At 41.7% G+C, this 26,156-nt stretch overlaps 1 protein-coding gene across 3 annotated transcripts in view; it reads left to right on the forward strand.

The window, feature by feature from the left end:
• Positions 1-26,156, forward strand: part of LOC139268468 (glycogen debranching enzyme-like) — a 143,079-nt gene that overhangs the window by 105,640 nt on the left and 11,283 nt on the right. For all 3 annotated transcript variants that reach the window (XM_070886668.1, XM_070886669.1, XM_070886670.1), the window contains exons 21-29: positions 396-526; positions 2,675-2,811; positions 3,930-4,063; positions 10,771-10,946; positions 11,465-11,567; positions 13,208-13,433; positions 16,764-16,875; positions 16,999-17,134; positions 20,739-20,851. In XM_070886668.1, coding sequence (XP_070742769.1) covers positions 396-526; positions 2,675-2,811; positions 3,930-4,063; positions 10,771-10,946; positions 11,465-11,567; positions 13,208-13,433; positions 16,764-16,875; positions 16,999-17,134; positions 20,739-20,851 — 1,268 coding nt within the window. The remainder of the gene's footprint in view (positions 1-395; positions 527-2,674; positions 2,812-3,929; positions 4,064-10,770; positions 10,947-11,464; positions 11,568-13,207; positions 13,434-16,763; positions 16,876-16,998; positions 17,135-20,738; positions 20,852-26,156) is intronic.

Below are 26,156 nucleotides of genomic sequence, written 5' to 3' on the forward strand. Positions count from 1 at the left end.
GAAACAGTTAACATTTCAGGTCGATGACCTTTCTGAATTGGAAACAGTTAGAGCTGTGACCGGTTTTAAGCAAGCACAGAAGCTGGGGAGGTCTCGGATGGGGGTGGAAGGAAGGAGAGATTAAACGACAAAAGGCGAAAGGAGATGGTTCTGGGACAAGAAACAAAAGATGAGTCTAGAAGAGATTTAAATGGGAATATCAGAATCATCAGCAAATAGTTGGCATCCGAAAATGGGGACAGAGGTTATGATCCGAAATTGTCGAACTCAGTGTTGAGTCCGGAAGGCTGTAATGTGCCGAACGAAAGGTCATCGACCTTGAACATTAATTAACTCTGCTCTCTTACTATAATTGCTGTGTATTCATGTGTGTCTTGTGTTTTTTTAAACTACAGCATTGCCTCCGATATTACATTGGCTGACCTTAATCTGTTGCTTTACCGATGTGACTTTGAGGAACAGGAGGATGGAGGAGGCTGCTACAATATTCCAAATTTCGGACCTTTGAAATATGGAGGTTTGCAAGGTACATGGACCTTGATGCCTGGTTGCATTTATCAAATATTCAGACTTATTGTGAATTAATATATGGAACATTTAAATATTGCTGCATCAACTTTGATTTGGATAACATTCTGTGAAATATTCTATGTTTTTTTGGGTATAGTTTCATAAATGATGGCAGAACCATTCACAGATCCATTCACAAGATCCATTCACAGATGAACTAGATTTGGAATTTAAAAACTAGTATCTGCATTTTCAGGAGGGAACTTAATTTCATAAGAACATCAGATTTAGGAGTAAGCCATACGGTCCCTCGAGCGTGCTCCACCATTCAATCAGATCAGTGCTGGTCTTCGACCTATATTCCAATTTCCTGCCCGAATCCCATACCCCTTGATTCCTCAAGTCTATCTATCTCAGCCATGAATATACTCAATGATTGAGCATCCACAGTTCTTTGGGGCAGACAAATCCAAAGGTTTGCAACCCTCTGAGTGAAGAAATTCTTCCTCATAAGGCCGATCCCTTATCCTCAGACTATGTGCCCTAGTCCTCGAATCTCCAACCAGGGGAAGCAATTGCTCACCATCTAGATACACTTGTATTTTTTAATGAATTTTTTGAATGTACTTTGCCAAATTCTAAACACTAACCTCAAAAGAACCAAATTTTAAAAAGTTGGGGGGTGGTGGGGGAAGTGGGTGTGGTGAGAAGAGCGTGTCACAGCTTTTCAAACAAGACAATCTAAAACCTGGGTTACTGGAGGCTCAGCTGGTTAACCTAGTGATTAATGAGCCGTACAGACCAGACAGGTTCCAGGTTCAATCCCTGGTCATGCTGAGTTGGCTGATCTCAGCCAGGGCAGCAATAGGAGTTTGAAATTGAATTCACTGTTCTTGGGTTACAGAAGGGGAAAATCAGCCAGAATTTCTGCTGCTGATTGCTGTCTAGCTGGCTATTTTGAAAAAGCACGTGTGGATGAGGCTGTAAAGTGAAGCACCTCACCATTGATTAGTCCACTGAGCACTCACTGTTCAGGCTTACACTGAAGAGTAATCATTGGGTGATGTACTTATGGGTGCACAACAACTGTTCTCAACAAGGAGCCAATGTCTTAAGACGCAAGAGTAAATAATTAGTGGAAAAAGGAAGTAAAAATACTGACATGGTGTAATATCTGTTGGAAACACTGGATGGCACCAGTGAATTGCGTTGTGTTCTTCATGGATTAAGTCCCAATCAAATTAAACTTGCACTTTATATCACACCTTATTGGGCCAAAAATTGCAGTCGGAGCTTCCCTAGATACCTCTGACCAAATTTTTTTTAAACGCAAGTACCTGCTGGTCACGGAGGAACGAACACTTCCTGTCCGAGGCCTAGATGTGCAGACCAGCGCAGAGACTCATGCATCCCAGGAATGTAAGCGCATCCTGGTATTACGTGGGCCTAGACCACCAATCACAATGTAATATTTACATTGATAATAATGGTGTTCTGTTTGTATGAGCTCCCATAACTATCATTGAGAGAACCCCCCAAAACACAGAAATACAACACAATAAATTTAAAAAAAAACACCTCACATATTTAAAATTAATTGAAATTGAATTAAATGAAATATTTTAGAAAAAATATATATTTTTTTTAAATGTTTTAAAAATGTTTTATTAGGGTTAAAAATAAACTTAATAGACAGTGTTTTTAATGTAAAAATTGTGATAACATTTAATTTTTCTATCTTTTAAAACTTAGCGCTGGTAAAAGCAGGCCTTACGCCTGTTTTTATCAGGCATGAGAGTTTTAAGGACATTCGCTGGGCAAAAGTTGGGCAAATAGTCCAAATCTCTGCCCGCAATGGCCCTTCTCCCGGGGATGCGTTGGATCTGTCAAAATAAACTTTGACAGATCTGACAGATCGGAAGTGCCAGGTTTAGGCACATCATACGTACCCGGAGAGGCCGCAACTTATGGCCCATTCCGTCCACAGGAGGTTTACCATAAATCTATATAAAAGTAAACTGAGCTTCAGAATTTAAGTAATTATTGTAGTGTTATAATTCACATGTTCTTAATCAGTACATGATAGGTTTTTTGATGCAGGGAAGGAATTACTTTTCTGAAAACCTTTCTTAGCATATGTGACAGACGGTTGTACTTTACTTAGGGATCATATCAGTACTCGCAGAAATTAGACCTAGGAATGACCTGGGGCATCCTTTGTGTGAAAATTTGAGGGCTGGAGACTGGATGATGGACTACATCTGTAATCGTTTGATTGCACGTGGAGGCGATCTTGCAAAGGTATGAGTTAAATGTTGTCTCTTGTGTGTGTGTATATAGTGGCCATGTCTTCAGCCGCTCCCTATAACCCTCTGCCTCTCCACCTCCCTTTCCTCCTTTAAACCCACCTCTTTGACCAAGTTTTTAGACACCCCTCCTAATATCTTCTTTTGCTCGGTATCCATTGTTGGCTGATTATCCCTGTGAAGTGCCTTGGGAAGTCTTTCTACATTAAAGACACTATATAAATGGAAATTGTTGTTGAACAGTAGAAAATAGAAGCTTTTGCATCATTTGAATAATGTGTTGTCATTTGTAACTAAATTATTGGGCATACATTGGAATCCTTCTAAGGACTTGATATTTTTTCCTAAAGGCCTATTCAAAGATTTAATCTGGCAGTGTCAGCCGCAGCTCAGTTGGCAGCACTCTCCCTTCTGAGTCAAGGTTGTGAGTTCCACTCGAGAGATTTGAGCACATCATTTAGGCTGACACTCCAGTGCGGTACAGAGGGAGTGTTGCATTGTCAGATGTGGCATCTTTCGGACAAGGTGTTAAAGCGAGGCCCCGTCTGCTCTCTCAGGTGGACGTAAAAGATCCCATGGTACTATTTTTTCGAAGGCGAGCATATGAGTTCTCCTCCGTGTCCTGGCCAATATTTATCCCTCAACCAAAATCACAAAAAAAAACCCAGATCATCAGGTCATTATCACATTGCTGTTTGTAGGAGCTTGCTGTGTGCAAATTGGTTGCCTTGTTCCCTACATTATAACCATGATATTTCAAAAGTACTTAATTGGCTGTGGGACATCCTGAGGTCATTAAAATATTTTTTCCTTTAATAAAAAAAATGTCTTGCACTTGTAAATCAAGGCAATTTTGCCATCAAAATTAGAAACTGGATCTCTAATGTAATCAAAAAAACATATGCAGATTCAGTGAAAAGTAATGTTTAAACTGAATGATTACATTTTGAGGTAGGTCTAAACTATTTTTTGATGTTTATATGTTCTATAAATCCTTGTGCATTGTAAGTGAACATGGCTTGTGATTAGAAGAAGTAAATCAACTTTTGAGTAACACTACATATTGTGCTAGAAATCCATTGCATCATATAATGAAGTTCTCTTTTCTACCAGGTTGGGAACTGGTTTGAAGCAATGTTTGCTTACCTCAAATGCCTTCCCCGCTACCTTATTCCATGCTACTTTGATGCAATCCTTGTAGGGGCATACACAACTCTTGCGGATATAACGTGGAGCCGAATGTCAAGGTGTGTCTGATGTTAAAGCTGGAACAAAAATATATTAATGGTGATTTGTTATGGTGCTGCAGCAGGTTAGAAAAGGAGGCAGACAAAAAGCAGAAAACTATACACCGGTTAGCCTAACATCTGTCGTTGGGAAAATGCTGGAGTCCATTATTAAGAAAACAGTAGCGGGCATTTGGAAAAGCATAATTCAATTATGCAGAGTCAGCATGGTTTTATGAAAGGGAAATCATGTTTGACAAATTTGCTGGAGTTCTTTGAGGATGTAACAAGCAGGGTGGATAAAGGGGAAACCAGTGGATGTGATGTATTTGGATTTCCAGAAGGCATTCGATAAGGTGGCACATAAAAGGTTACTGCACAAGGTGGATGCAGGGAGGATGTTTCCATTGATAGGGGAGACTAGAACTAGGGGCATAATTTTAGAATAAGGGGCCACCCATTTAAAACTGAGATGAGAAGGAATTTCTTCTCCTGAGGGTTGTAAATCTATGGAATTCACGCCTCAGAGAGCTGTGGAAGCCGGGACATTGAATAAATTTAAGACAGAGATAGACAGTTATAAGGGATTAAGGGGTTATGGGAGTGGGCAGGGAAGTGGACCTGAGTCCATGATCGGAGCAGCCATGATTGTATTAAATGGCTGAGCAGGCTCGAGGGGCCGTATGGCCTACTCCTGCTCCTATTTCTTCTGTTCTTATATTACCCCCAACCCCATGAACTTTTATATCAGCATGGATAGAGGATTGGCTGACTAACAGAAAACAGTGAGTCGGGATAAATGGGTTATTTTCCGGTTGTCAAACAGTAACTAGTGGGGTGCCGCAAGGATCGGTGCTAGGGCCTCAACTATTTACAATCCATATTAATGACTTGGATGAAGGGACCGAGTATAATGTAGCCAAGTTTGCTGATGATACAAAGATGGGTGGAAAAGCAAATTGTGAGGAGGACACAAACAATCTGCAAAGGGATATAGACAGGCTAAGTGAGTGGGCAAAAAATTGGCAGATAGAGTATAATGTGGGAAAATGTGAGGTTATCCAATTTGGCAGAAAAAATAGAAAAGCAAATTATAATTTAAATGGAGAAAAATTGCAGAGTGCTGCAGTATAGAGGGACCAGGTGGTCCTTGTGCATGAATCACAAAAAGGTAGTATGCAGGTACAGCAAGTAATCAGGAAGGCAAATGGAATGTTGGCCTTTATTGCAAGGGGGATGGAGTATAAAAACAGAGAAGTCCTGCTACAAATATACAGGATATTGGTGACGACACACCTAGAGTATTACATACAGTTTTGGTCCCCATATTTAAGGAAGGATATACTTGCATTGGAGGCAGTTCAGAGAAGGTTCACTAGGTTGGTTCCAGAGATGAGGGGGTTGACTTATGAAGATAGGTTGGGTAGGTTGGGCCTAAAATCATTGGAGTTCAGAAGAATGAAAGATGATTTTATCAAAATATATAAATATATAATGAAGGGGCTCGACAAGGTGGATGCAGAGCAGATATTTCCACTCATCGGGGAAACTAAAACTAGGGGACATAGTCTCAGAATAAGGGACCGCCCATTTAAAACTGAGATGAGGAGGAAATTTTTCTCTCAAGGTTGTAAATCTATGCAGTTCTCTGCCCCAGAGTGCTGTGGAGGCTGGGTCATTGAATATATTTAAAGTGGAGATAGACAGATTTTTGAGTGATAAGGGAATGGGGAATGGGCAGGGAAGTGGAGCTGAGTCCATGATCTTATTAAATGGTGGAGCAGGCTCGAGAGGCCAGGTGGCCTACTCTTATGTAGAACACTAATATTTTACCTCTTAAATCTGCACATGAATCTAGCTAATGGTCTCTACTGGCTATGCTGGATTTAATGATGAGTAACAAACCAAAGTTACTCAACAGTCTGATGGTAAGGGAACATCTTGCAAATAGTGACCATAATATGATTGAATTTGATGCTAGGTTTGAGAGGCAGAGTCACAAACCAAGGTTTTAAAAAAGAAAGCAAACTTAGAAAGGATGAGAAATTATTTGACAACAGTAAACTGGACTGATTTGTTAATGGGTAAACCTACAGACAAACGATGGGAAAAATTCAAAGAAGTTTTTGATATGATACAAAATCATTATGTACAGAGAAACCTGTAAAATAACGGACATTACAAAAAACGGCACCTGCAAAAATCAGGTACTTACTGACAGTATCAAATAACTTGCATTATAATCAATACAAATTGCCCCTTGAAACCATGTACACTCTCAAATTATGGACTATGGACAGTCTTTAATGCACCAAGTTCGTTTACAACTTAAAGCAGGCAGGTAAGCGCGAGGCCACAGTGTGTTTTTAAAAAAAAAAACAGCTTTTCTGTAATGGAGATCTCTTTACTCAGCATGCAAAGTGGCAGAGAAACCGCTGTAACTCTGGGATTGGATACTTTCACAGATGTATCCCAGGGACAGAGGAGCTTTTCCTGCTGCAATGAATGCTGGATAAAGAGATCTCTGTTACACAAGCGGGGAACTGAGGGGGGTGGGAGGAAAGAGGGAGGCTGGGCAATGGGGGCTCGGGGAGAGTGATGGACAGCTTCCCCGCCTTTGGTTTCTCCTCTTCGCCTGCTCTTGGAGCCTGGCTCTTAGAACTCCTTGCTCAACAGCTGCTGGCATGAAACCACAAATAAAGATTCCCAACTACAGGGGACTCAACCTTTGTAAGGTAAATCCAATAACATTTGTAGAAGCTGTATGATCTGACGTCACATGGTCAGATATCATATGGTTCGATCACCATGTGATCAAACCACCAGAAATGCCGCCAAACAGAACTGGCAACCCTACTCCACCAGATCAGGTACTGATGACCGACTAACAGCACCCGCCGCTCCCCCCCCCCGCAGCACTTCAAACATTAGCAACAGCTGCACACAGAGGGAGGGGTCCCCAAATAGTTGTCTATACAACATTCATCTCCTCCCCAATTTGGCTGGGATCTGCCAGGCCCTACAGCAAACCCCTTGCCCTGTGCAAGCTGCCAACATAGCAGATCCCAGGATCAGGATATCCCTTCCTCAATGGAAAAGGATCCTGGAATGGCAATGTACTAGGTATTCAATATTCAGGAAGGATAGACAGAAAGGAAAAGGAGGTGGGGTAGCGTTGCTGGTTAAATAGGAGATAAACGCAATAGTAAGAAGGACATTAGCTTGGATGATGTAGAATCTGTATGGGTAGAGCTCCAGAACACCAAAGGGCAGAAAACGCTAGTGGGAGTTGTGTACAGACACAAAACAGTAGTAGTGAGGTTGGGGATGGCATCAAACAGGAAATTAGGGATGCGTGCAATAAAGGTACAGCAGTTATCATGGGTGACTTTAATCTACATATAGATTGGACTGAACAAACTGGTAGCAATACAGTGGAGGAGGATTTCCTCGAGTGTATAAGGGATGGTTTTCTAGACCAATATGTTGAGGAACCAACTAGAGAGCTGGCCATCCTAGACTGGGTGTTGTGTATTGAGAGGGGATTAATTAGGAATCTTCTTGTGCGAGGCCCCTTGGGGAAGAGTGACCATAATATGGTAGAATTCTTCATTAAGATGGAGAGTGACGCAGTTAATTCAGAGACTAGGGTCCTGAACTTAAAGAAAGGTAACTTCGATGGTATGGGAAGTGAATTGGCTAGGATAGACTGGCGAATGTTACTTAAAGGCTTTTATGGTCGATAGGCAATGGCAGCCCTTTAAAGATCACATGGATGAACTTCAACAATTGTACATCCTTGTCTGGCGTAAAAATAAAAAACGGGGAAGGTGACTCAAATGAGGGAAATTAGGGATAATGTTAAATCCAAGGAAGAGGCATATAAATTGGCCAGAAAAAGCAGAAAACCTGAGGACTGGGAGAAATTAAGAATTCAGCAGAGGAGGAGAAAAGGTTTTATTAGGAGGGGGAAAATAGAGTACGAGGGTAAGCTTGCAGGAACTTAAAAACTGACTGCAAAAGCTTCTATAGATATGTGAAAAGAAAAAGATTAGTGAAGACAAATGTAGGTCCCTTGCAGCCAGAATCAGGTGAATTTATAATTGGGAACAAAGAAATGGCAGACCAATTGAACAAATACTTTGGTTCTGTCTTCACTAAGGCAGACACAAATAACCTTCCGGAAAAACAAGGGGACCGAGGGTCGAGCGAGAAGGAGGAATTGAAGGAAATCCTTACTAGTCAGGAAAATTGTGTTAGGAAAATTGATGGGATTGAAGGCCGATAAATCCCCAGGGCCTGATAGTCTGCATCCCAGAGTACTTAGGAAGTGGCCCTAGAAATAGTGGATGCATTGGTGGTCATTTTCCAACATTCTATTGATTCTGGATCAGTTCCAATGGATTGGAGGGTAGCTAATGTAACCTCACTTTTTAAAAAAGGAGGGAGAGAAAACAGGGAATTATTGACCTGTTAGCCTGACATCGGTAGTGGGGAAAATGTTGGAATCAATTATTAAAGATGTAATAGCAGCACATTTGGAAAGCAGTGACAGGATCGATCCAAGTCAGCATGGATCTATGAAAGGGAAATCATGTTTGACAAATCATCTAGAATTTTTGAGGATATAACTAGTAGAGTGGACAAGGGGGAGCCAGTGGATGTGGTGTATTTGGACTTTCAAAAGGCTTTTGACAAGGCCCCACACAAGAGATTTGTGTGCAAAATTAAAGCACATGGTATGGGGGCTAATGTATTGATGTGGATAGAGAACTGGTTGGCAGACAGGAAGCAAAGAGTAGGAATAAACTGGTCCTTTTCAAAATGGCAGGCAGTGACTAGTGGGGTACTTCAAGATTCAGTGCTGGGACCCCAGCTATTTACAATATACATTAACGATTTAGACGAAGGAATTGAATGTAATATCTCCAAGTTTGCAGATGACTCTAAGCTGGGTGGCAGTGTGAGCTGTGAGGAGAATGCTAAGAGACAGCAGGGTGACTTGAACAGGTTAGGTGAGTGGGCAAATGCATGGCAGATGCAGTATAATGTAGATAAATGTGAGGTTATCCACTTTGGTGGCAAAAATAAGAAGGCAGAATATTATCTGAACGGTGACAGATTAGGAAAAGGGGAGGTACAACGAGACCTGGGTGTCATGGTACATCAGTCATTGAAAGTTAGCATGCAGGTACAGCAGGCGGTGAAGAAGGCACACGGCATGTTGGCCTTCATAGTGAGAGGATTTGAGTACAGGGGCAGGGCGGTCTTACTGCAGTTGTACAGGGCCTTGATGAGGCCACACCTTGAATATTGTGTACAGTTTTGGTCTCCTAATCTGAGGAAGGACATGCTTGCTATTGAGGGAGTGCAGTGAAGGTTCACCAGACTGATTCCCGGGATGGCGGGTCTGACATATGAAGAAAGACTGGATAGACTCGGCTTATATTCACTGGAATTTAGAAGAATGAGAGGGGATCTCATAGAGACATATAAAATTCTGACGGCATTGGACAGGTTAAATGCAGGAAGAATGTTCCCGATGTTGGGGAAGTCCAGAACCAGGGGTCACAGTCTAAGGATAAGCGGTAAGCCATTTAGGACCGAGATGAGGAGAAACTTCACTGAGTTGTGAACCTGTGGAATTCTCTAGCACAGAAAGTTGTTCAAGCCAGTTCATTAGATATATTCAAAAGGGAGTTAGCTGTGACCCTTATGGCTAAAGGGATCAAGGGGTATGGAGAGAAAGCAGGAATGGGGTACTGAAGTTGCATGATCAGCCATGATCATATTGAATGGTGGTGCAGGTTCGAAGGGCCGAATGGCGTACTCCTGCACCTATTTTCTATGTTTCTATGAAAACCAAAGTACAGAAAATGAACTGAAATCGCATCCCTGCTGACAGGGCTCCAGAATTAGCCATAATCCCAGGTGAGGCCAAAATAAAGAAGGAATGCTGTGGGAGGTACAGTTTATTCCAGGAGATTTGGCTCATCCAGTTTACAGTACATACATTAACCATTTTGAAAATAAGGATTCCTGCAAATAAAGGACACCTGATACAAGTCCCTTGGGTGTCCCTAATTTACAGGTTTCACTAACCCTAAAAGGCAACGGCTCCATTTGTATAGTTATGCCACCATGGTCAACAAATGAGGTTAAGAAAAAGTATCAAGCTGAAGAAAAAGTCTTTCACAAGTAAAAGTGGAAATTCAGCGGACTAGAAGAGCCATAAAAAGCAACAAAGGAATACGAAGAAATTGATAGGAGGTGCAAAAAGGAATATGACAAAAACATTTATTCCTAACCAACAGCACTAAAGACATATCTATCTGGTTACTTATCTCATTGGTCTTTCTGGGACCTTGCTGCGCGTAACTTGGCTGCTGTGTTTCATTGGCTGTCCTCGGGTTGTGAAAAGAGCATTTGTTCTTTAGCAGATTTAGAGTATAGTTGAGTGAAATTTGACTTTAACTTCTCTGTTCCAGAGTACGGTGGCAAAGAATACGGTTTTACTGGGTGACCCACTTGTTTAGCTCGTTGTGGGTTTGATTACCAGCCATGACTCTGCTGGTTGATCCTCAAATGTACTTAACTTTTTTTAATAGAAGGCTAGGAGTGGGAGTTGCAGAAGGATAGGAGAGATAGGAGTGAACGTATTTACAAGAGGAAAAATGTTATTGATTTACCATTGCTATGATTCTACTGATTTTATTTTATTCTTATAGCTTTGTGCAGAATGGATCAACATTTGTGAAGCAGCTTGCTTTGAGTTCGCTACAGATGTGTGGAGTGGGAAGATTTCCTGCTCTTCCCCAGCTGTCTCCTTGTCTGCAAGGTGTTCCATATAGACTGAATTACATTACTGGTGAGAAGGAACAGTGCTGCGTTTCTTTAGCAGCTGGTAAGTGAATGCAGCTTCTCATCAAATATTTAAATTTTAAAGGTATTCGAGATTTTATTGCAATGTTTTTACACAGAGCTGCAATTCAGGAATTTCAGTAAACCTGAAACCTCCAAACTTTCCTGTTCTTTTATAACTAGCCTCAAAATTTAAAAAAAACATACTCCAAAAGAAACAAGGCTTGTGTAGATGGTCTTCACTTTTCCAGATTTACCTAGTTTTGTATCCTCTATACCAAAATGATTGAACTTTTCAAAGGGGAAGTATTATTCAGCATTATGACTCTAAAGCACACTTGTAATGAGTACAGAGTTCCACTCACAAATGCTTTTTGTAGAAATTTACATTGTGCCCTCTTATATAACTTGCAATATTTATAATTTACCTGTGAACAGGAAGCCTCTCTAAATGCCACTGTATAATTTTCTTTTACATTGTTTTACTAAAAAGCCATTGGGGCTTTTTTATTTTGCAATTCCATCTCTTTTCTAATTAAAATTTTCAAATTTCTTATTAAGGGCTGCCACATTTTTCTGCTGGTTTATTCCGCTGTTGGGGTAGAGATACGTTCATTTCTCTCCGTGGTCTACTGCTGGTTACAGGACGCCACCTAGAGGCCAGGTAAGAAGTGATCATGTCACAGAATCCTAGAAATGTCAGCACTGAAGAAGGTTATTCTTCCCATCGTGCTGTACCAGTGCTATCTCCACAATGGAACTGTCTACACTAAACCCATTTCTCTGCTCTTCTTTGTACCCTTCAATATTTTTCCTGATCACATTTGTCTTTTTTTCTCCTAAATTTTGTTTTGTTTTCTGAAAGTGAGCTGAGATTCCACTTTGCACCCAGGCTACTCATTACTGTCCTTTTTGCCAGGACAATGTTGATTGAGCCTGCAAAAGGCAAAGGAGCAATGGAACACACACATAAGATTTTAAGTCACACATTGCCTGCACTTAACTAGAATCAATTTTCCGATACTAGTGAGCTTAGAAAAATGATCCTAAACATCTGCATTGTGAAATGAGTTTGTATTTGCTGCTTTGACCTGATTGAACTTGTACATCCTAATTCTGAAACCCGTTAAAACAAAAACATAAAATGCTGGAAACGTTCAGTAGATCAGGCAGCATCTGTCAAGAGAACAGATGAGAACATTTGAAGTGTAAACCCCTCATCAGAACTGGAAGAGATCATAGATGAGCAGCATTTTTTTTTAATTGCACCAAAGAGAGAAACAGATCTTCAGTAGGTAATCCTAAAGGAGAATTGGCAGTGAATTAAAGAATATAAACATGACACACTAGTTAAGTGTTCAAAAAAATCTCTGGTTATCCCAGGATAACTACAATTTGGAAATAGACTTAACTAAAAGTCAAGTTAGCCACCCACAAAGTGATCTGTTGTAGATACTGAGGAAACAACCTTTGAAGCAAGATGCAATAAAAGAAGGGACCCATTGTCCTGGAGGCACAAGTGGTGGCAGCAGCATTGGATTCCAATTGCCACTTGCCCAATCTCACGCCAGAGGTATATCCATGCACGATTATTGAGCCACTCTATTCAATAGTTCGGGGCTCTTTAATCATTAAAAGTGACCCAGTGGCAAATCTCCTTCTCGGGTTTGAGATTTCTGTCCTATTTTCAGTCGCAGTAGAGGAATCCCTAAGGGAGTGCATCTCTTTATACATCGATTCATGCAAGACACTGGGAATATCAGCCCACCACCTCTCAACTAAGCATGCAATCGTAGTGTAAGATCTCTGTCTCAATATGCACTGTATGATGATGCTTCTCCAAATCTTACTTTCTCTACAGCCTTACACATCTACTATTTACCTTATTTCAGGCAAGCAAATTTATCTATTATCAGGTTCTGATGAAAGGTCATCAACTTGAAAAGATAACTCGGTTTCTCTCTCCACAGATGCTGCCTGACCTGCTGAGTGTTTCCAGCATTTTCTGGTTTTATTTCAGATTTACAGCATCTGCAGTATTTTGAGTTTAAAAAAAATCTATTATCAGACTTTATTTGTCAAAGCCATTAGGTGTGAGTCCATTGTTTGATCGCGCATTCTTCATTCAACAGGTATCGAACTTTCATGTGATCCAAGTGCTAAAGTCAAGTCAGTCTTGGGTGACCTACATTTGAGATTTCAGATGTTTTGCAATTGTGTTTTTGTATTAATGTAAATTAGTTGTCTTTTTAAAACAAAAATCTGGAGTAATTTCACTTCTCAAATTATTTAATTTGATTGCAGGAATGTAATCCTTGCAGTTGCTAGCACTCTACGACATGGCCTAATTCCAAATCTACTTGGGCATGGAATATATGCACGATACAATTGTAGAGATGCTGTCTGGTGGTGGCTTCAATGTCTCCAGGATTACTGTAACATTGTTGAGAAGGGAGTGGAAATTCTCAAATGTCCTGTATCTCGACTGTATCCGACTGATCAATCTCAAGCTGTTTCTCCAGGCGTTGAGGTAATTGTTTACTTTGTTTTAAAATTTGCAGCAATGTATAACTATGGCGCAAGTGACTTTCTTTCTGCAGTGGCAAATATTTGTAATTACAAAGGGCTTTTTTCACCTCTGCTGGTGGGGAATCATTACTTCAGGATATTTGCTTTACTATTTTAGACCTTCATCTTTTATCTTAGGATTCAACTTCAGTAGGAGTAAATGAGCTTTAATTAAAGGTCATAACTTGTTTCTTCGTACAAGATGGTGGTTAAATAGAACAGTACAAAATCTCACCTTTTTATTTTCTGTTCAATAGCCTGAGAATAATAACTTTCCATTCAAAAACCTGACTTGTCTTTATACAAACGCAATAAGTATAAGGAATAAATTGAATGAACTGCGGGCGCAAATTCAACTTTGAGGGTATGACCTGGTAGGCATTACTGAGACATGGCTGCAAGATGGTCAGGATTGGGAACTAAATATACCAGGGTATAAAGTCGACAGCAAAGATAGGTAAAATGGTAGCAGGGGGAGGAGTAGTCTTAGTAATTAAGGATGAAATCACTTCAGTGATAAGAGAGGATATAACGAGAGGTAAGTAGGTAGTGGAGACTTGATGGGTAGAATTAAGAAATAGGAAAGGATTTAAGACTGTAGTGGGAGTTGTGTATAGGCCCCCTGGCAGCAGCTGTGAAGTGCTAGACAGTATAAATGCATAGATTAGGCAAGCGTGTAGCAAAGGCAGAGTGGTTTTAATGGGGAATTTTAACTTTCATATAGATTGGAATAAACAGACTAGCACTTGTCAGAAAGGTAGTGAATTTCTTGAGTGTGTCCGGGATAGTTTTCTACAACAATATGTCCCAGAACCAACAAGCGGGCATGCCATATTAGATTTAGTAATGAGTAATTAACCAGATTTAGCTAAGAGCCTAATAGTGCGTAAACATTTATCTAATAGCGATCCTAACATAATCGAGTTCAATGTAGTGTTTGAAAGGGAGAAACGCGAAATATCTGCTAAGATTCTAAATATAAGTAAGGCTGACTTCAACAGGATGAGACCGGGACTGTCCACAGTAAACTGAGCAAATCGGTTAATGGGTAAGATGACAGAAGATCAGTGGGAGGTGTTTAAAAAATAATTTAACGTGATACAGAACCAGGTTATACCCCTGAGGGCTAGAGCTCTACTTGCCAAGAAAAACAGCCATGGGTGGCTAACGAGGTAAGAGACAGCATAAATCTTTCATTTAAAAAAAAACATACAAAAATGCATAAAATAGCACAGATCCTGGTGAATGGGAAAGATACAAAGAACAGAAAAAGGTGACAAAACAGGTAGCCAGATCTACCAAAAGGGAGTATGAAAAGAAGCGTGCAAGGGCGATCAAAAGCAACACACAGAATTTTTACAATTATATTAAGAAAAAGAGGGTGGTCAGGTGCAATGTTGGCCCCTTGAAAACTTTTAACCGTGATATTGCTACTGATGAGGAAATGGCGGACAAGTTGAATAATTACTTTGCGTCAGTATTTGCAGAAGAGGAAGAGTATAGCATGCCAGAAATCCCAAGGAAACTAATATTGAATCAGGGACAGGTACTCAATAAAATTAATATAAGCAAATTAACAGTAATGAAGAAAATAATGGCACTAAAGAGTGACAAATCCCCAGAACCAGATGGTTTCCATCCCAGGATTTTAAAGGAAATAACTGAGCACATTGCAAATGCCCCAACTATAATCTTCCAAAGTTCCCTCGATTCAGGAACCGGCCCTTTTGATTGGAAACTTGCGCATGTCACTCCGCTATTTAAGAATGGCGAGAGAGGGTAACCAGGGAATTATAGACCAGTTAGCCTAACATCTGTTGTCAGGAAATTACTAGAGTATATAATTAAGGATAGGGTGACTGAACACCTTGAAAATTTTCAGCTGATCAGACGCCAGCATGGATTTGTGAAAGGTAGGTCATACCTGACCAGCTTGATTGAATTTTTTGAAGAGGTGACTAAAGTAGTGGACGGGGAATGTCTATGGATGTTGTTTATATGGACTTCCAGAAGGCATTTAATAAAGTCCCTCATGGGCATTTGATAGTCCTTCATAAGAGACTGTTAACTAAGGTTGAAGTCCATGGAATTGAAAGCAAATTATTGACCTGGATAGGAAATTGGCTGAGCAGCAGGAAATTAAGATGGGAATGTGGGCAGGTACTCTAATTGGCAAGATGTGAGTAGTGATGTCTCGCAGGGATCTGTGTTGGGGCCTCAATTATTCACTGTATTTATTAACGACTTGGATGATGGCATAGAAAGCCACATATCCAAATTTGCTGATGACACAAAGATAGGCGGCATTGTAGGCAGTGTAGATGTTTGGCTCAGAATTGCAATAGTCTCCTGTTCTGCAATGATGGCCCAGATTTTGTGGTAAAAATAATGGTGAAGTTATCAGCGCTCACTGTTATTAAAGAATAAATCGGACAGCAACTTTCAGCACAGGGGTAGTTAAACCCAGAAATCAGGAAGTTGCTGTCTGAGTTGCCCTGCTCCTTCAGAAGCTTCGCTTTTTCCGGTATCTCACCCAGAGACTCTGCATTCAAATACATGGAACAGTGTGAAGTTGCTGTACTTATCCACTAGATATCCACTAAACTAATCTAAAAGTTAAGGCTTTTCCATTCAAGTGTAAGTGAATTTTTAACATCGTGATAAGTCTTAATTACTGCCAAACAATATCTCTGGCACTGAAAATTAACACTTACAAGTGTGTAGTCTCATTCCTACAGATTTTAATTATTGCTGGAGATAAAAAAAATACTTTTTCTTTGTCTCTTATTTCTGCCTCTTAATCCCATCTTTTTTCCCTCTCTTTATTTTGCGTTCTGTACATGATTTGACATTGAATTAACTATTCTAACTTGCACTTCCTGGTTTCGTAAAGAAGTGTCCAGTAAGGATTCTTCAATCTGGTTAAGTAGACACACACTTGCCTGTCCTGTTCACACAGGCCCTAGATCCCTTGTAGAGGCTGCCACACTGTGTTTGATTTCTAATAGCTGCAAGTTTCAATGCAAAAGCCCACAGAGAGTCTCTGTGCAATTGTAAGTGTAATGAACGACTAGCGCCGTTCGTTTGCCGCTAACTATAAAATCTGGGCCAATGTCTTTTGATGGGGACTTGTTTAAACTGTCAAGAGTAGGAAGTTTAACTAATAATAAAAAGGAAAAATTATTTGTGCAGGGATTTAATTTAACATAACGTAATATTTGTTTCTTTTTCTTTTAAAACATTTTTTTGTAAATGTTCCAATGAATACATTGTGGGATATCTTTTTGACCAGGATCAACCCCTACATGATGTCATTCAGGAGGCCATGCAGCGCCATATGGAAGGGGTACAGTACAGAGAAAGAAATGCTGGGCCTCATATGGACTCGCACATGAAAGATGAAGGTATTTAAGCTATATTTCCAATGCCTGCACACTGTACTGCAAATAATGCAATGAGCCATTTTTAAATGAATGGCCAGTGCTGAGACATTATATATAATGTGATTGGGTTTATTTTTCCCATAGGTTTCAATGTTGCTATAGGCGTAAACCTAGAAACAGGTTTTGTGTTTGGAGGACAGCGATACAACTGTGGCACATGGATGGACAAAATGGGAGAAAGTGAAATAGCTCAAAACAAAGGAATTCCAGCTACACCAAGGTAAAAGTTTCAGTAAAATGAAATTGAAAATATTGAGCTCCAAATAACTGACCGAGTTTGTTTTTTAATTGTATATTTTGTTTCCAGCAACCATTTTTGTGACCCTACTAAAACAATATTGTAAATGTTCATAAAAATTAATTTTACCTTTGCATTTCCTGAAACTCAAAATTTAGTAACAAAAACATTTTCACAATAGTTAAGACAACAGTGACAATGATGTTACTCTCCACAAAAATGTGTTCAAGAATGTTGCTATTCGAGGGCCAATCCACTAGGGAAGGTCCAAAGACCTTCAGGACTCTCAAGTTGCCTCGGTCGACTGAATTAATTGCATTTGCTTTCCAACAGAGGCTATTGCAATGGTGTTGGTTAGGCACTTGTGTACTGCATCATTCTCTAGTTTCCCTCCTATCTCCCCTCATGCCAGCCCCCCCCCCCCAGCTCACCTTATCCCTGAGACCCACCTCCTGCTCTCACGACCCTATTACTAATCATCATAGTACTACTAAACTGCTGACTAATCAACTTTCCTTCTTGGCCCCCATGCTAACTGATATTGTAAACGGTTTCCTTCCTGGGCACTGTCCCTCTCGCTTTCAAATCTGCCATCCTCACCCCGCCTCCTCAAAAAAAAAACTATCCTTGACCCCTCTGCCCTTGCAAACTACTGCTTCTTTAAACTTCCTCGAAGTCTTTGACATGTTATCACCTCTCAAATCTGTGCCCATCTTTCCCGAAACTCCATGTATGAATCTCGCCAATCAGTTTTGCACCCCTCCCACAGTATTGAAATGGCCCTTAACAAAGCCATAAATGACACCTGTGACTGATGCACTATACTTCCTCATCCTTCTTAACCTGTCTACAGCCTGTGACACGATTGACCACAGTGTCCTCGAATGCCTCTCTTCTGTCCAGCTGAGTGGGACTTCCCTCTCCTGGTTCCAGTCTTATCTTTTCAGTCGTAACCAGATAATCTCAACGCTTCTGCATCGTTACCTCGAGTCCCCCAAGGATCTATCTTTAGCCCCCTCCTATGTTTCATCTTTATGCTACCCCTCAATGGCATCATTTGAAAATGCCTCCGATTTGACACATGTCCAGCTTTACCTCACCCACATTTCTCAAACACTCCACTGCCTTTGTGATGTCAGACTACTTGTCTGGCAGCCAGTTCTGAATGAGTCGAAGTTTCCTCCAGTTTAACAATGGAAAGACTGAAGCCAATGTCTTCGTTCTTCACCACAAACACCATTCCCTAGCCACCGATTCCATCCCATTCCATGACTACAGACTCAGACTGAAGCAGATTGTTTGCAACCTCAGCATCCTACTTGACCCTGAGCTGTGCTTCCGACCCCATATCTTCTCCATCACCAAGACTACCTACTTCCATCTTGCTAATAGCGACAGTCCCCATGCCTGCCTTAGCCAATCTGCTGCTGTAACTCTCATTCATGCTTTTGTATCTCCAGACTCGACTATTGCAATACTCTCCTGGCCGGCCTCCGATCTTCCATCCTCCATAAACTTAACTCAGCAAAACTCTGCTGAACATATTCTCTAATTAGCACTAAACCCCATTAACCCAGCACACCAATGCTCGCTGACCTACATTGGTTCCCGATCCACCAATGCCTCGATTTAAAAAAAATAATAATAATTAATTAAAAATCTTCCTTGTGTTCAAATGCCTCCATGGTTTCACCCCTCCCTATCTGTATAAACTCCTCCAGCCCTGGAACCCTCAGAACTGCATTCCTCCAACTCTGGCCACCTGTGCATCCTTTACTTCCTTCACCCTACAATTGCCGACCGTGCCTTCAGCCATTTAGGCCCTAAGCTCTGGAATTCCCTCCCTAAACCTCTCTGCCTCTCCATCTCCCTCTCCTCCTTTAAGAGCCTCCTTAAAACTCACCTCTTCGATTAAGCTTTTGAGCACAACACCTCCTTTTGTTTCACATCCATTTTTATTTTATATTGTGCCTCTGAAACATTTAGTAGTCACTGCTGTTGAAGGTTGGGGCAAGGTCTCCTTCTCTAGGCCCTGGCTGTTGTTGAGACAGAGCACCATGAGCCCTGGCTTTACTCCGATATCTCACCGAGGTAGCCTGAACCTAGACAGTGAGTGTTAAGCTAGCCACCACACTTGGCTGGGTTGCTGGGCAGCCATCAGAATGGGAGCCCTGGCTGATATTTATCCCCTTTATAGTTCAACAAAATAAACTGTAGTTGATTAACACAAAATTTGATGGCAGGTGCATTTTATGGGAGGGATGGGTTTTTGATTCTGTGCTGCTACCAGGGAGCCGAACCCATCACAGTACAAATCAGAAATTCAAGCTCATAACATTCTGATTGGAAAATTGTGAAGGATGCCTGCTGAAATTCTGATATTTGTACTGCAGACAAGCGAGACCCTCCTTAACAGCAGATACTCGTGGAATTAACCCTTAAATGTGCATAATAGATCACTATCTTAGAAAAATACAATGTGAGCTAGCAACGGAAAAAAATGCCCATTAAAGCTGCTGAATGGTTGTTAAAACCCAACTGATTAGCGGCTGTAAACGGAGTGGAAAAAGCGCGGCAGAGCTTGGGCACGGAGAGCAGCGTGCTGGAGCCGGGGACCCCGGGATACAGTGTCGGTTATCTATGGACAAATACGCAAGCTGCTCCAAGATTAACGTGCTCACCTACACTGCAATCTCTGAAAACCAGAGAGAGAGGACCTGAGGGAGGGGGTCAGTAGGTATGTGTGTGTTAGGCCCATGCAGCAGAGCCTGGTCTCCAATCGTCTTGGATCCCCTTGCCATTGGACCAAGACCTTGCTCTGTCAAGTCCGTGTGGTAGTTGGTGTGCAAGGGCCACCACATGTTAAAAGAATTCATGCACAGGCATCTTCCACCCTTTAAAATGAAGTTTGAAACCTAGACCACATTCATCTCATCAATCACCTTAGAACTCATTTCAGTGTAGGAGCTCGTCATCCTCGATTCCGGGGGACTGCCTAAGAAGAAGATGATTTCGTCATGTTTTTCAGGGACGAGAATCTGACACCTCTAGTCGATCTGGCCTATCCTTGACTCCAATCACACACTATGCGGTTGACTCAAATGTCAAGGGCAACTAAGGGTGAGCAATAAATACTGCCTTGCCAGCATCCCAACCCAAAAACATTACTGAGGTATCTCACCCTTTGCTGTCCTTATAACTTTTCTCAATCGCAACAGCCTCACCAAACATTCTGTTCCATAGACTAATCTGTCTCTTGTGCATCCGCTCCCCTCCCCATCATTTGCCCCACCATTAATAGCTGTGCTTTCAGGCACCACACTCTGGAATTTCTTCCTTAAACCCTGCCACCTCAACACTTTTGCTGCTTCTTTAAAACTCACTTCTTTGACCAAAATCCTCATAATCCCTTCCAACTCCTTTGGCTTGGAGTTTGTTTTTCCTTTATATCTTTGAATTCTTTGGACATTTTTTATTTTAAAGGAGTAATATAAATGCAAGTTGTTATATTCTCTCCAATGATCTTTTTCCTACAGATAGTATCCAAACTCTTAAAGTGACCATTTGAAATTTATTTACTTTTCAGAGATGGATCTGCAGTTGAAATTGTTGGCCTCAGTAAATCAACTATTCGCTGGTTGATGGACCTAAACAAAAAATCTCTGTTCCCTTACAATGGAGTCAAGGCATATAAAGATGGTGAGAACATTAATCTCTCCGCATAATTTGCCATGTTTCAGTTAGACTATATCAACTGTGGCTGTTAGGTCAATTGCAATTTTCAAGGCTGAGATCAATAGATTTTTGGGAGGTAAAGAGTATCAAGGGATCTGAATCAAAGCTAGATAAATAGAGTTCAGGTACAGATAAGTCATTATTTAATAGAATGGCGGAACAGACTTAAGAACATAAGGATTGGGAGCAGGAGTAGGCCATTCGTCCCTCGAGCCTGCTCCGCCATTCAATAAGATCATGGCGGATCTTCTACCTCATCTCCACTTTCCTGCGCTTTCCCTATATCCCTTGATTTTCTTAATATTCAAAAACCTATCTATCTCTTGTCTTGCATATACTCAACGGCTGAGCATCCACAGCTCACTCGGGTAAATAATTCCAAAAATCTTTTCAGTGAAGAAATTTCTCCTCATTTCAGTCCTAAATGGCCGACCCCTTATTCTGAGACTCTGACCCCCTGGTTTTGGACTCCCCAGCCAGGGGAAACATCCTCCCTGCATCTACCCTGTCAAACCCTGTAAGAATTTTCTATGTTTCAATGAGATCACCTCTCATTCTTCCAAGCTCTAGGGAATACAGGCCTGGCCTACTCAATCTCTCCTCAGAGGACAATTGCCCCCTATCCCAGGAATCGGTCTCGTACTCCCTCTATGGCAAGTACCTGTGTATCCTTCCTTAGGTAAGGAGACTAGAATTGTAGGTGTGATGTCACCAGGGCCCTATATAATTGCAGTAAGACATCTTTACTCTTATACTCAAATCCTCTTATAATAAAGGCCAACATGTCATTTCCTTTCTTTAATTGTTTGCTGTACCTGCATGTTAACTTTCAGTGATCGGTATACACGGACACCCTCTGGACACCAACATTTCTCACCATTTAAAAAATACTCTCTTTTTCCAATTTTCTTGTCAAAGTGGATAACTTCATATTTTTCCACATTATGGGCTCAGATTTCCCCAGCCGCCTAGAGCAGCGTAGTTAGGGGTGGCACGCCAACTTTGTGAGCCAAAAAAAGCGCTGAAAATTTACCTTCCACTTTGGCCGCTCCCTCGTCGTCTGGTTCCAGTGGCGTGACGCTGCAGAGCCTGCGGGGGGGGGGGGGGGGGTGAAGCCTCGGCTGCGCTTGCTCAGCGCAGGGGGGGCGGGGCTTGGGCTCAACATCTCGTGGAGTGCCGGCAGGGGGGCGCTTGTCTGTTTGAGCGTGCGCGCAGGCGCAATGTGCGTTTCAGGTGGAGCAGGAAGCTTGGCAATCGGCCAATTGAAGGGAGAGCGTCCTCAGTGCCTCAGCATTATTGGCAATGGACCATATATAAAGGTAAGGTTTAAATAGTGATTTTTGTGGGGCTGAGAGAGTGAAAAGGAGTGCTGGATAGGTGGAAGAAAGGTGAGAAGTGTGATTTTTGAATATTACCTGAGTGTAAGTCCAATACATGAATGACACAAGCTGGTGCGACAAGAACAAAGAATTTCCTCCATGAGGAAGTGGAAAAACTAGTCACTGTCATTGAGGAGAAATGGCTGCAGCTAGATATCATTAAGAGTGGCCCCACAAAAGTTTCACCCAAGGAAATGAAAAGAAGATGGAACCTAGTTGCAGAAGAATACTCCACAGGGGTGAAACCGCAAGATCTGGAGCCAGTGCAAAAATAAATGGCAGGACGTTGGTCAAGTAGTGAGTGTAAGTAATATCTTCATCTTTAAATTGAATTGCAGTTGAAAATGTGACCATCTGTATATGTCCCACCTATCAGAAGCACACCATGTGTGAAAAGTTATATTTTCATCTTTGCAGAAGAAATTGGCCTACAACAAAAGGGAAAGACTTAGAACAGGAGGAGGGCCGCCAAATCTGCACCAACTATCACCCCTGGAACAGAGGGTTGCTGCCTTGCTGAGTTGCACCTGCAGAAAAAGAATCAGCTCTGCACAAGCTGGACCCACACGTGAGGGTGAGTCATTAAAATGCATCGACGCCCTTCAAGTCAACCTGCTGACTGGCCTGCTACCCGTCAGATTACTCATGTCACCCATCCTGCCCCTCCTGAGCTGCTAATCATTTGACTGTTCTGTTGTATTTTGCAGAAGAAGAAGACAATCCTTAACATCCTGAAGATCCACCAGAAGATCCAGATGCGTGCGCTCCAGACCAAGGCGGGTGGGGGGCGGAGGGGTCCATGGGAGAATGCTGATCGCGATATGGATCAGTCCATAGTACAGGGCATCACACTGAGCTCCTCGGCGACATTCCGTGGTTTCACACTTCCGAGGTTGCGGGTCCCAGTGGCAGTGGTGAAGTGCATGTTGGAACACCCAGTGCCTCACCGACCAGCTTGCTAGATGGGTGCCACTCAGCAGACCCAGGGCGAGGGGAAAAAGAAGCCTACCAGTCTCTCCTGAGATGCAGCCTTCAGCAGATGTTAATCAGGTTCTGTCATTGGGCGAGGAGACCAATGCCCTTAAAAGATCAATCGTGGCGACCGTCAGTAGGGTGCGTGATGAGGTAGCGACACTGTTGGGAGAAATATCAGCACTAAGACGGGAACTAAGTGCGGGCATTTCAGAGAGTGTGCAAACGATGGCAGATGCCATGAGGGAACGAGCTTCTGCAATAAGGGCACAAAGGCCGGAAACTCAAATGCCACTCCTAGAAACATAGAAAATAGGTGCAGGAGTAGGCCATTCAGCCCTTCAATCCACGTACCAGCCACCAGTGAGACCCAAGCTGGGCCCCCCCACGACCATCACCGACCCTATGAGGTAGTGCACTTTCCCCGAGATGTGGGTGAGGGATGGGTGCAGCCTTTCTTTGCTGTTGTTGCTGCTGATGTTGTTGTCGTTGAAGTGCATTGTAAAATATCCAATAAAAGATATTTTGCATTAAGACTGAATCATGTTCCATTAGGACCACACAACATTTAGGTACAACTGTAAAAAGTAAAAATCCCTCACCCCTACAGTCATGCGTGCCTGCCGCCCCTAGCCCTGGCGGGAGGGATAGCCGGTGCGTTCTGCAATCGGCAAGGTAGGACTCCTCCATTTTCAGTAGCTGATTTATCTTTCATTTATTTTTTGAAGATGTGCAGTTGTTGTGCTGAAAATGTTGTGATGTTGTGCTGATGCTGTGAAGTGTTTACTGCTTTAGAATCCTCTAACTCACCTTCCCGCCCCCCCCTCCCCCCCCCCCCCCGCAATCTCTGAATCTCTGGCTACCTGCGCTGAATGTAGGTAAGGTTTTTCTGTGCCTACAAAAGTGGCCACATACACTGGCCTAAGTTAGGTTGGAGTAACTTTTAGCTGGCCAAATTTGTTTCTATGACCAAAAGAGGCGTAAGTGGCTGGTCACTTCCCCTTTTGGAGAAAAAAACTAAACTAGAAAAAAACCTAACTAACTGACTTACACTGGAGCAAGTTAAATGGGGAAATTTGCAATTTTTAAGTTACTCCAAAAAAAGCTATTTACTCCAAAAAGAAACTGGGCAACTCCTGGGGAAATTTGAGCCCTTTCTTCCATTTGCCATGCTCTTGACCACTCACTTAGCCAGTTTATATCCCCTTGAAGTCTCTTTGCATCCTCCTCACAACTTACATTCCCACCGAGCTTTGTATCATCTAAATCATTGATATAGATTGTGAATAGCTGAGGCCTAAGCCTTGTGGTACCCCACTAGTTACAGCCTGCCCACCCGAAAATGACCCGTTTATCCTGACTCTCTGTTTTCTGTCCGTTAGCCAGTCCTCAATTCATGCTAGTATATTACCCCCAATCCCATAAGCCCTAATTTTGTTTAATAACCTCTTGTGTAGAAACTTATTGAAAGCTTTGTGAAAATACAAATACACCACATCCACTGGTTTCCCCCTTATCTATTCTGCTAGTTACAACCTCAAAAAATCTCAACAGATTTGTCAAAAATGATTTCCCTTTCAAAAATCCATGTTGACCTTGCCCAATCCTATTATTATTTCTAAGTACCCTCTTGCCACGTCCTTAATAATAGATTCCAACATTTTCCCTACTTCTGATTTATTGAATGGCACACTGCTGTTGCTCTATTCGCAAAGGCTTCTTCGGCAGCACCTCCCAAACCCGCAAACTCTACCACCTAGAATGACATGGGCAAAAAGCACATGGGAACACCACCAGCTCCACATTCCCCTCCAAATCAGACACTGTCCTGATTTGGAAGCATATCATTGCTAGGTCAAAATCCTGGAACTCCCTCCCTAACAGCACTTCAAGAAGATGACTCACCACCATCTTCTCAAGGGCAATTAGCGATGGGCAATAAATGCTGGCCTTGCCAGCAATGCCCGCATCCCATGAACGAATAAAAAAAAAAAGTCTGTCTTCTCGTTACCAACCCTTCTGCCACTGGAAACCGTTTCTCCTCATTTACTCTATCAAAACCATTCATGATTTTGAACGCCTTTATCAAGTCTCTTAATCTTCTCTGTTCTAAATGTGGTGCCCAGAATTGATAACAATACTCCAGCTGAAACCTAACTAATTTTTTTTTTTATATAAAGGTTTAGCCTAACTTCCTTTTTTGTTCTCTCTTCCTCAATTAATAAAGCCAAAGATCTCATATGCCTTTTTGACAACCTTCTCACCTTGAGCTGACACCTTCAAAGATTTGTCTCTCTGTTCTTGCATACCCTTTAGAATTGTACCATTTAGTTCATATTGCCTCTCCTCATTCTTCCTACCAAAATGTACCACTTCTCTGAGTTAAATTTCATCTGTCATGTGTCTGCCCATTTCACCAATTTGTCTATGTCCTCGTGAAGTCTGTTGTTATCCTTCTCATTGTTTACTACATTGAATTTCTTAGAAATTATACCCTGTATGGTGAAGTGCAGGTCATTAATAGATATCAAAAAAAGCAGTGGTCCTAACACTGACCCCTGGGGATCACCACTATATGCCTTCCTCCAGTCTGAAAACCAGTCGTTCACCACTACTCTCTGCTTTCTGTCCCTTAGCCAATTTTGTATCCAAGCTGCCACTGTCCCTTTAATCCCATCAGCTTAATTTTTGCTAACATCTATTTTGTGGTTCTTTATGAAACGTCTTTTGAAAGTCCATATACTCATCAATTGCACTATCCTCATCAACCATTACTTTATCAAAGAACTCAATCAAGTTAGTCAAACAAAATTTGCCTTTAACAAAACCATGCTGGCTTTCATTTATTAGCCCATACTTTATCAAATGCCAATTATTTTTTTCCTGGATTATTGTCTCAATCCAATATTCCTCCTAGT

This window comes from Pristiophorus japonicus, chromosome 8 (assembly GCF_044704955.1).
Source record: "Pristiophorus japonicus isolate sPriJap1 chromosome 8, sPriJap1.hap1, whole genome shotgun sequence".
Lineage (NCBI taxonomy): Eukaryota > Metazoa > Chordata > Chondrichthyes > Pristiophoridae > Pristiophorus > Pristiophorus japonicus.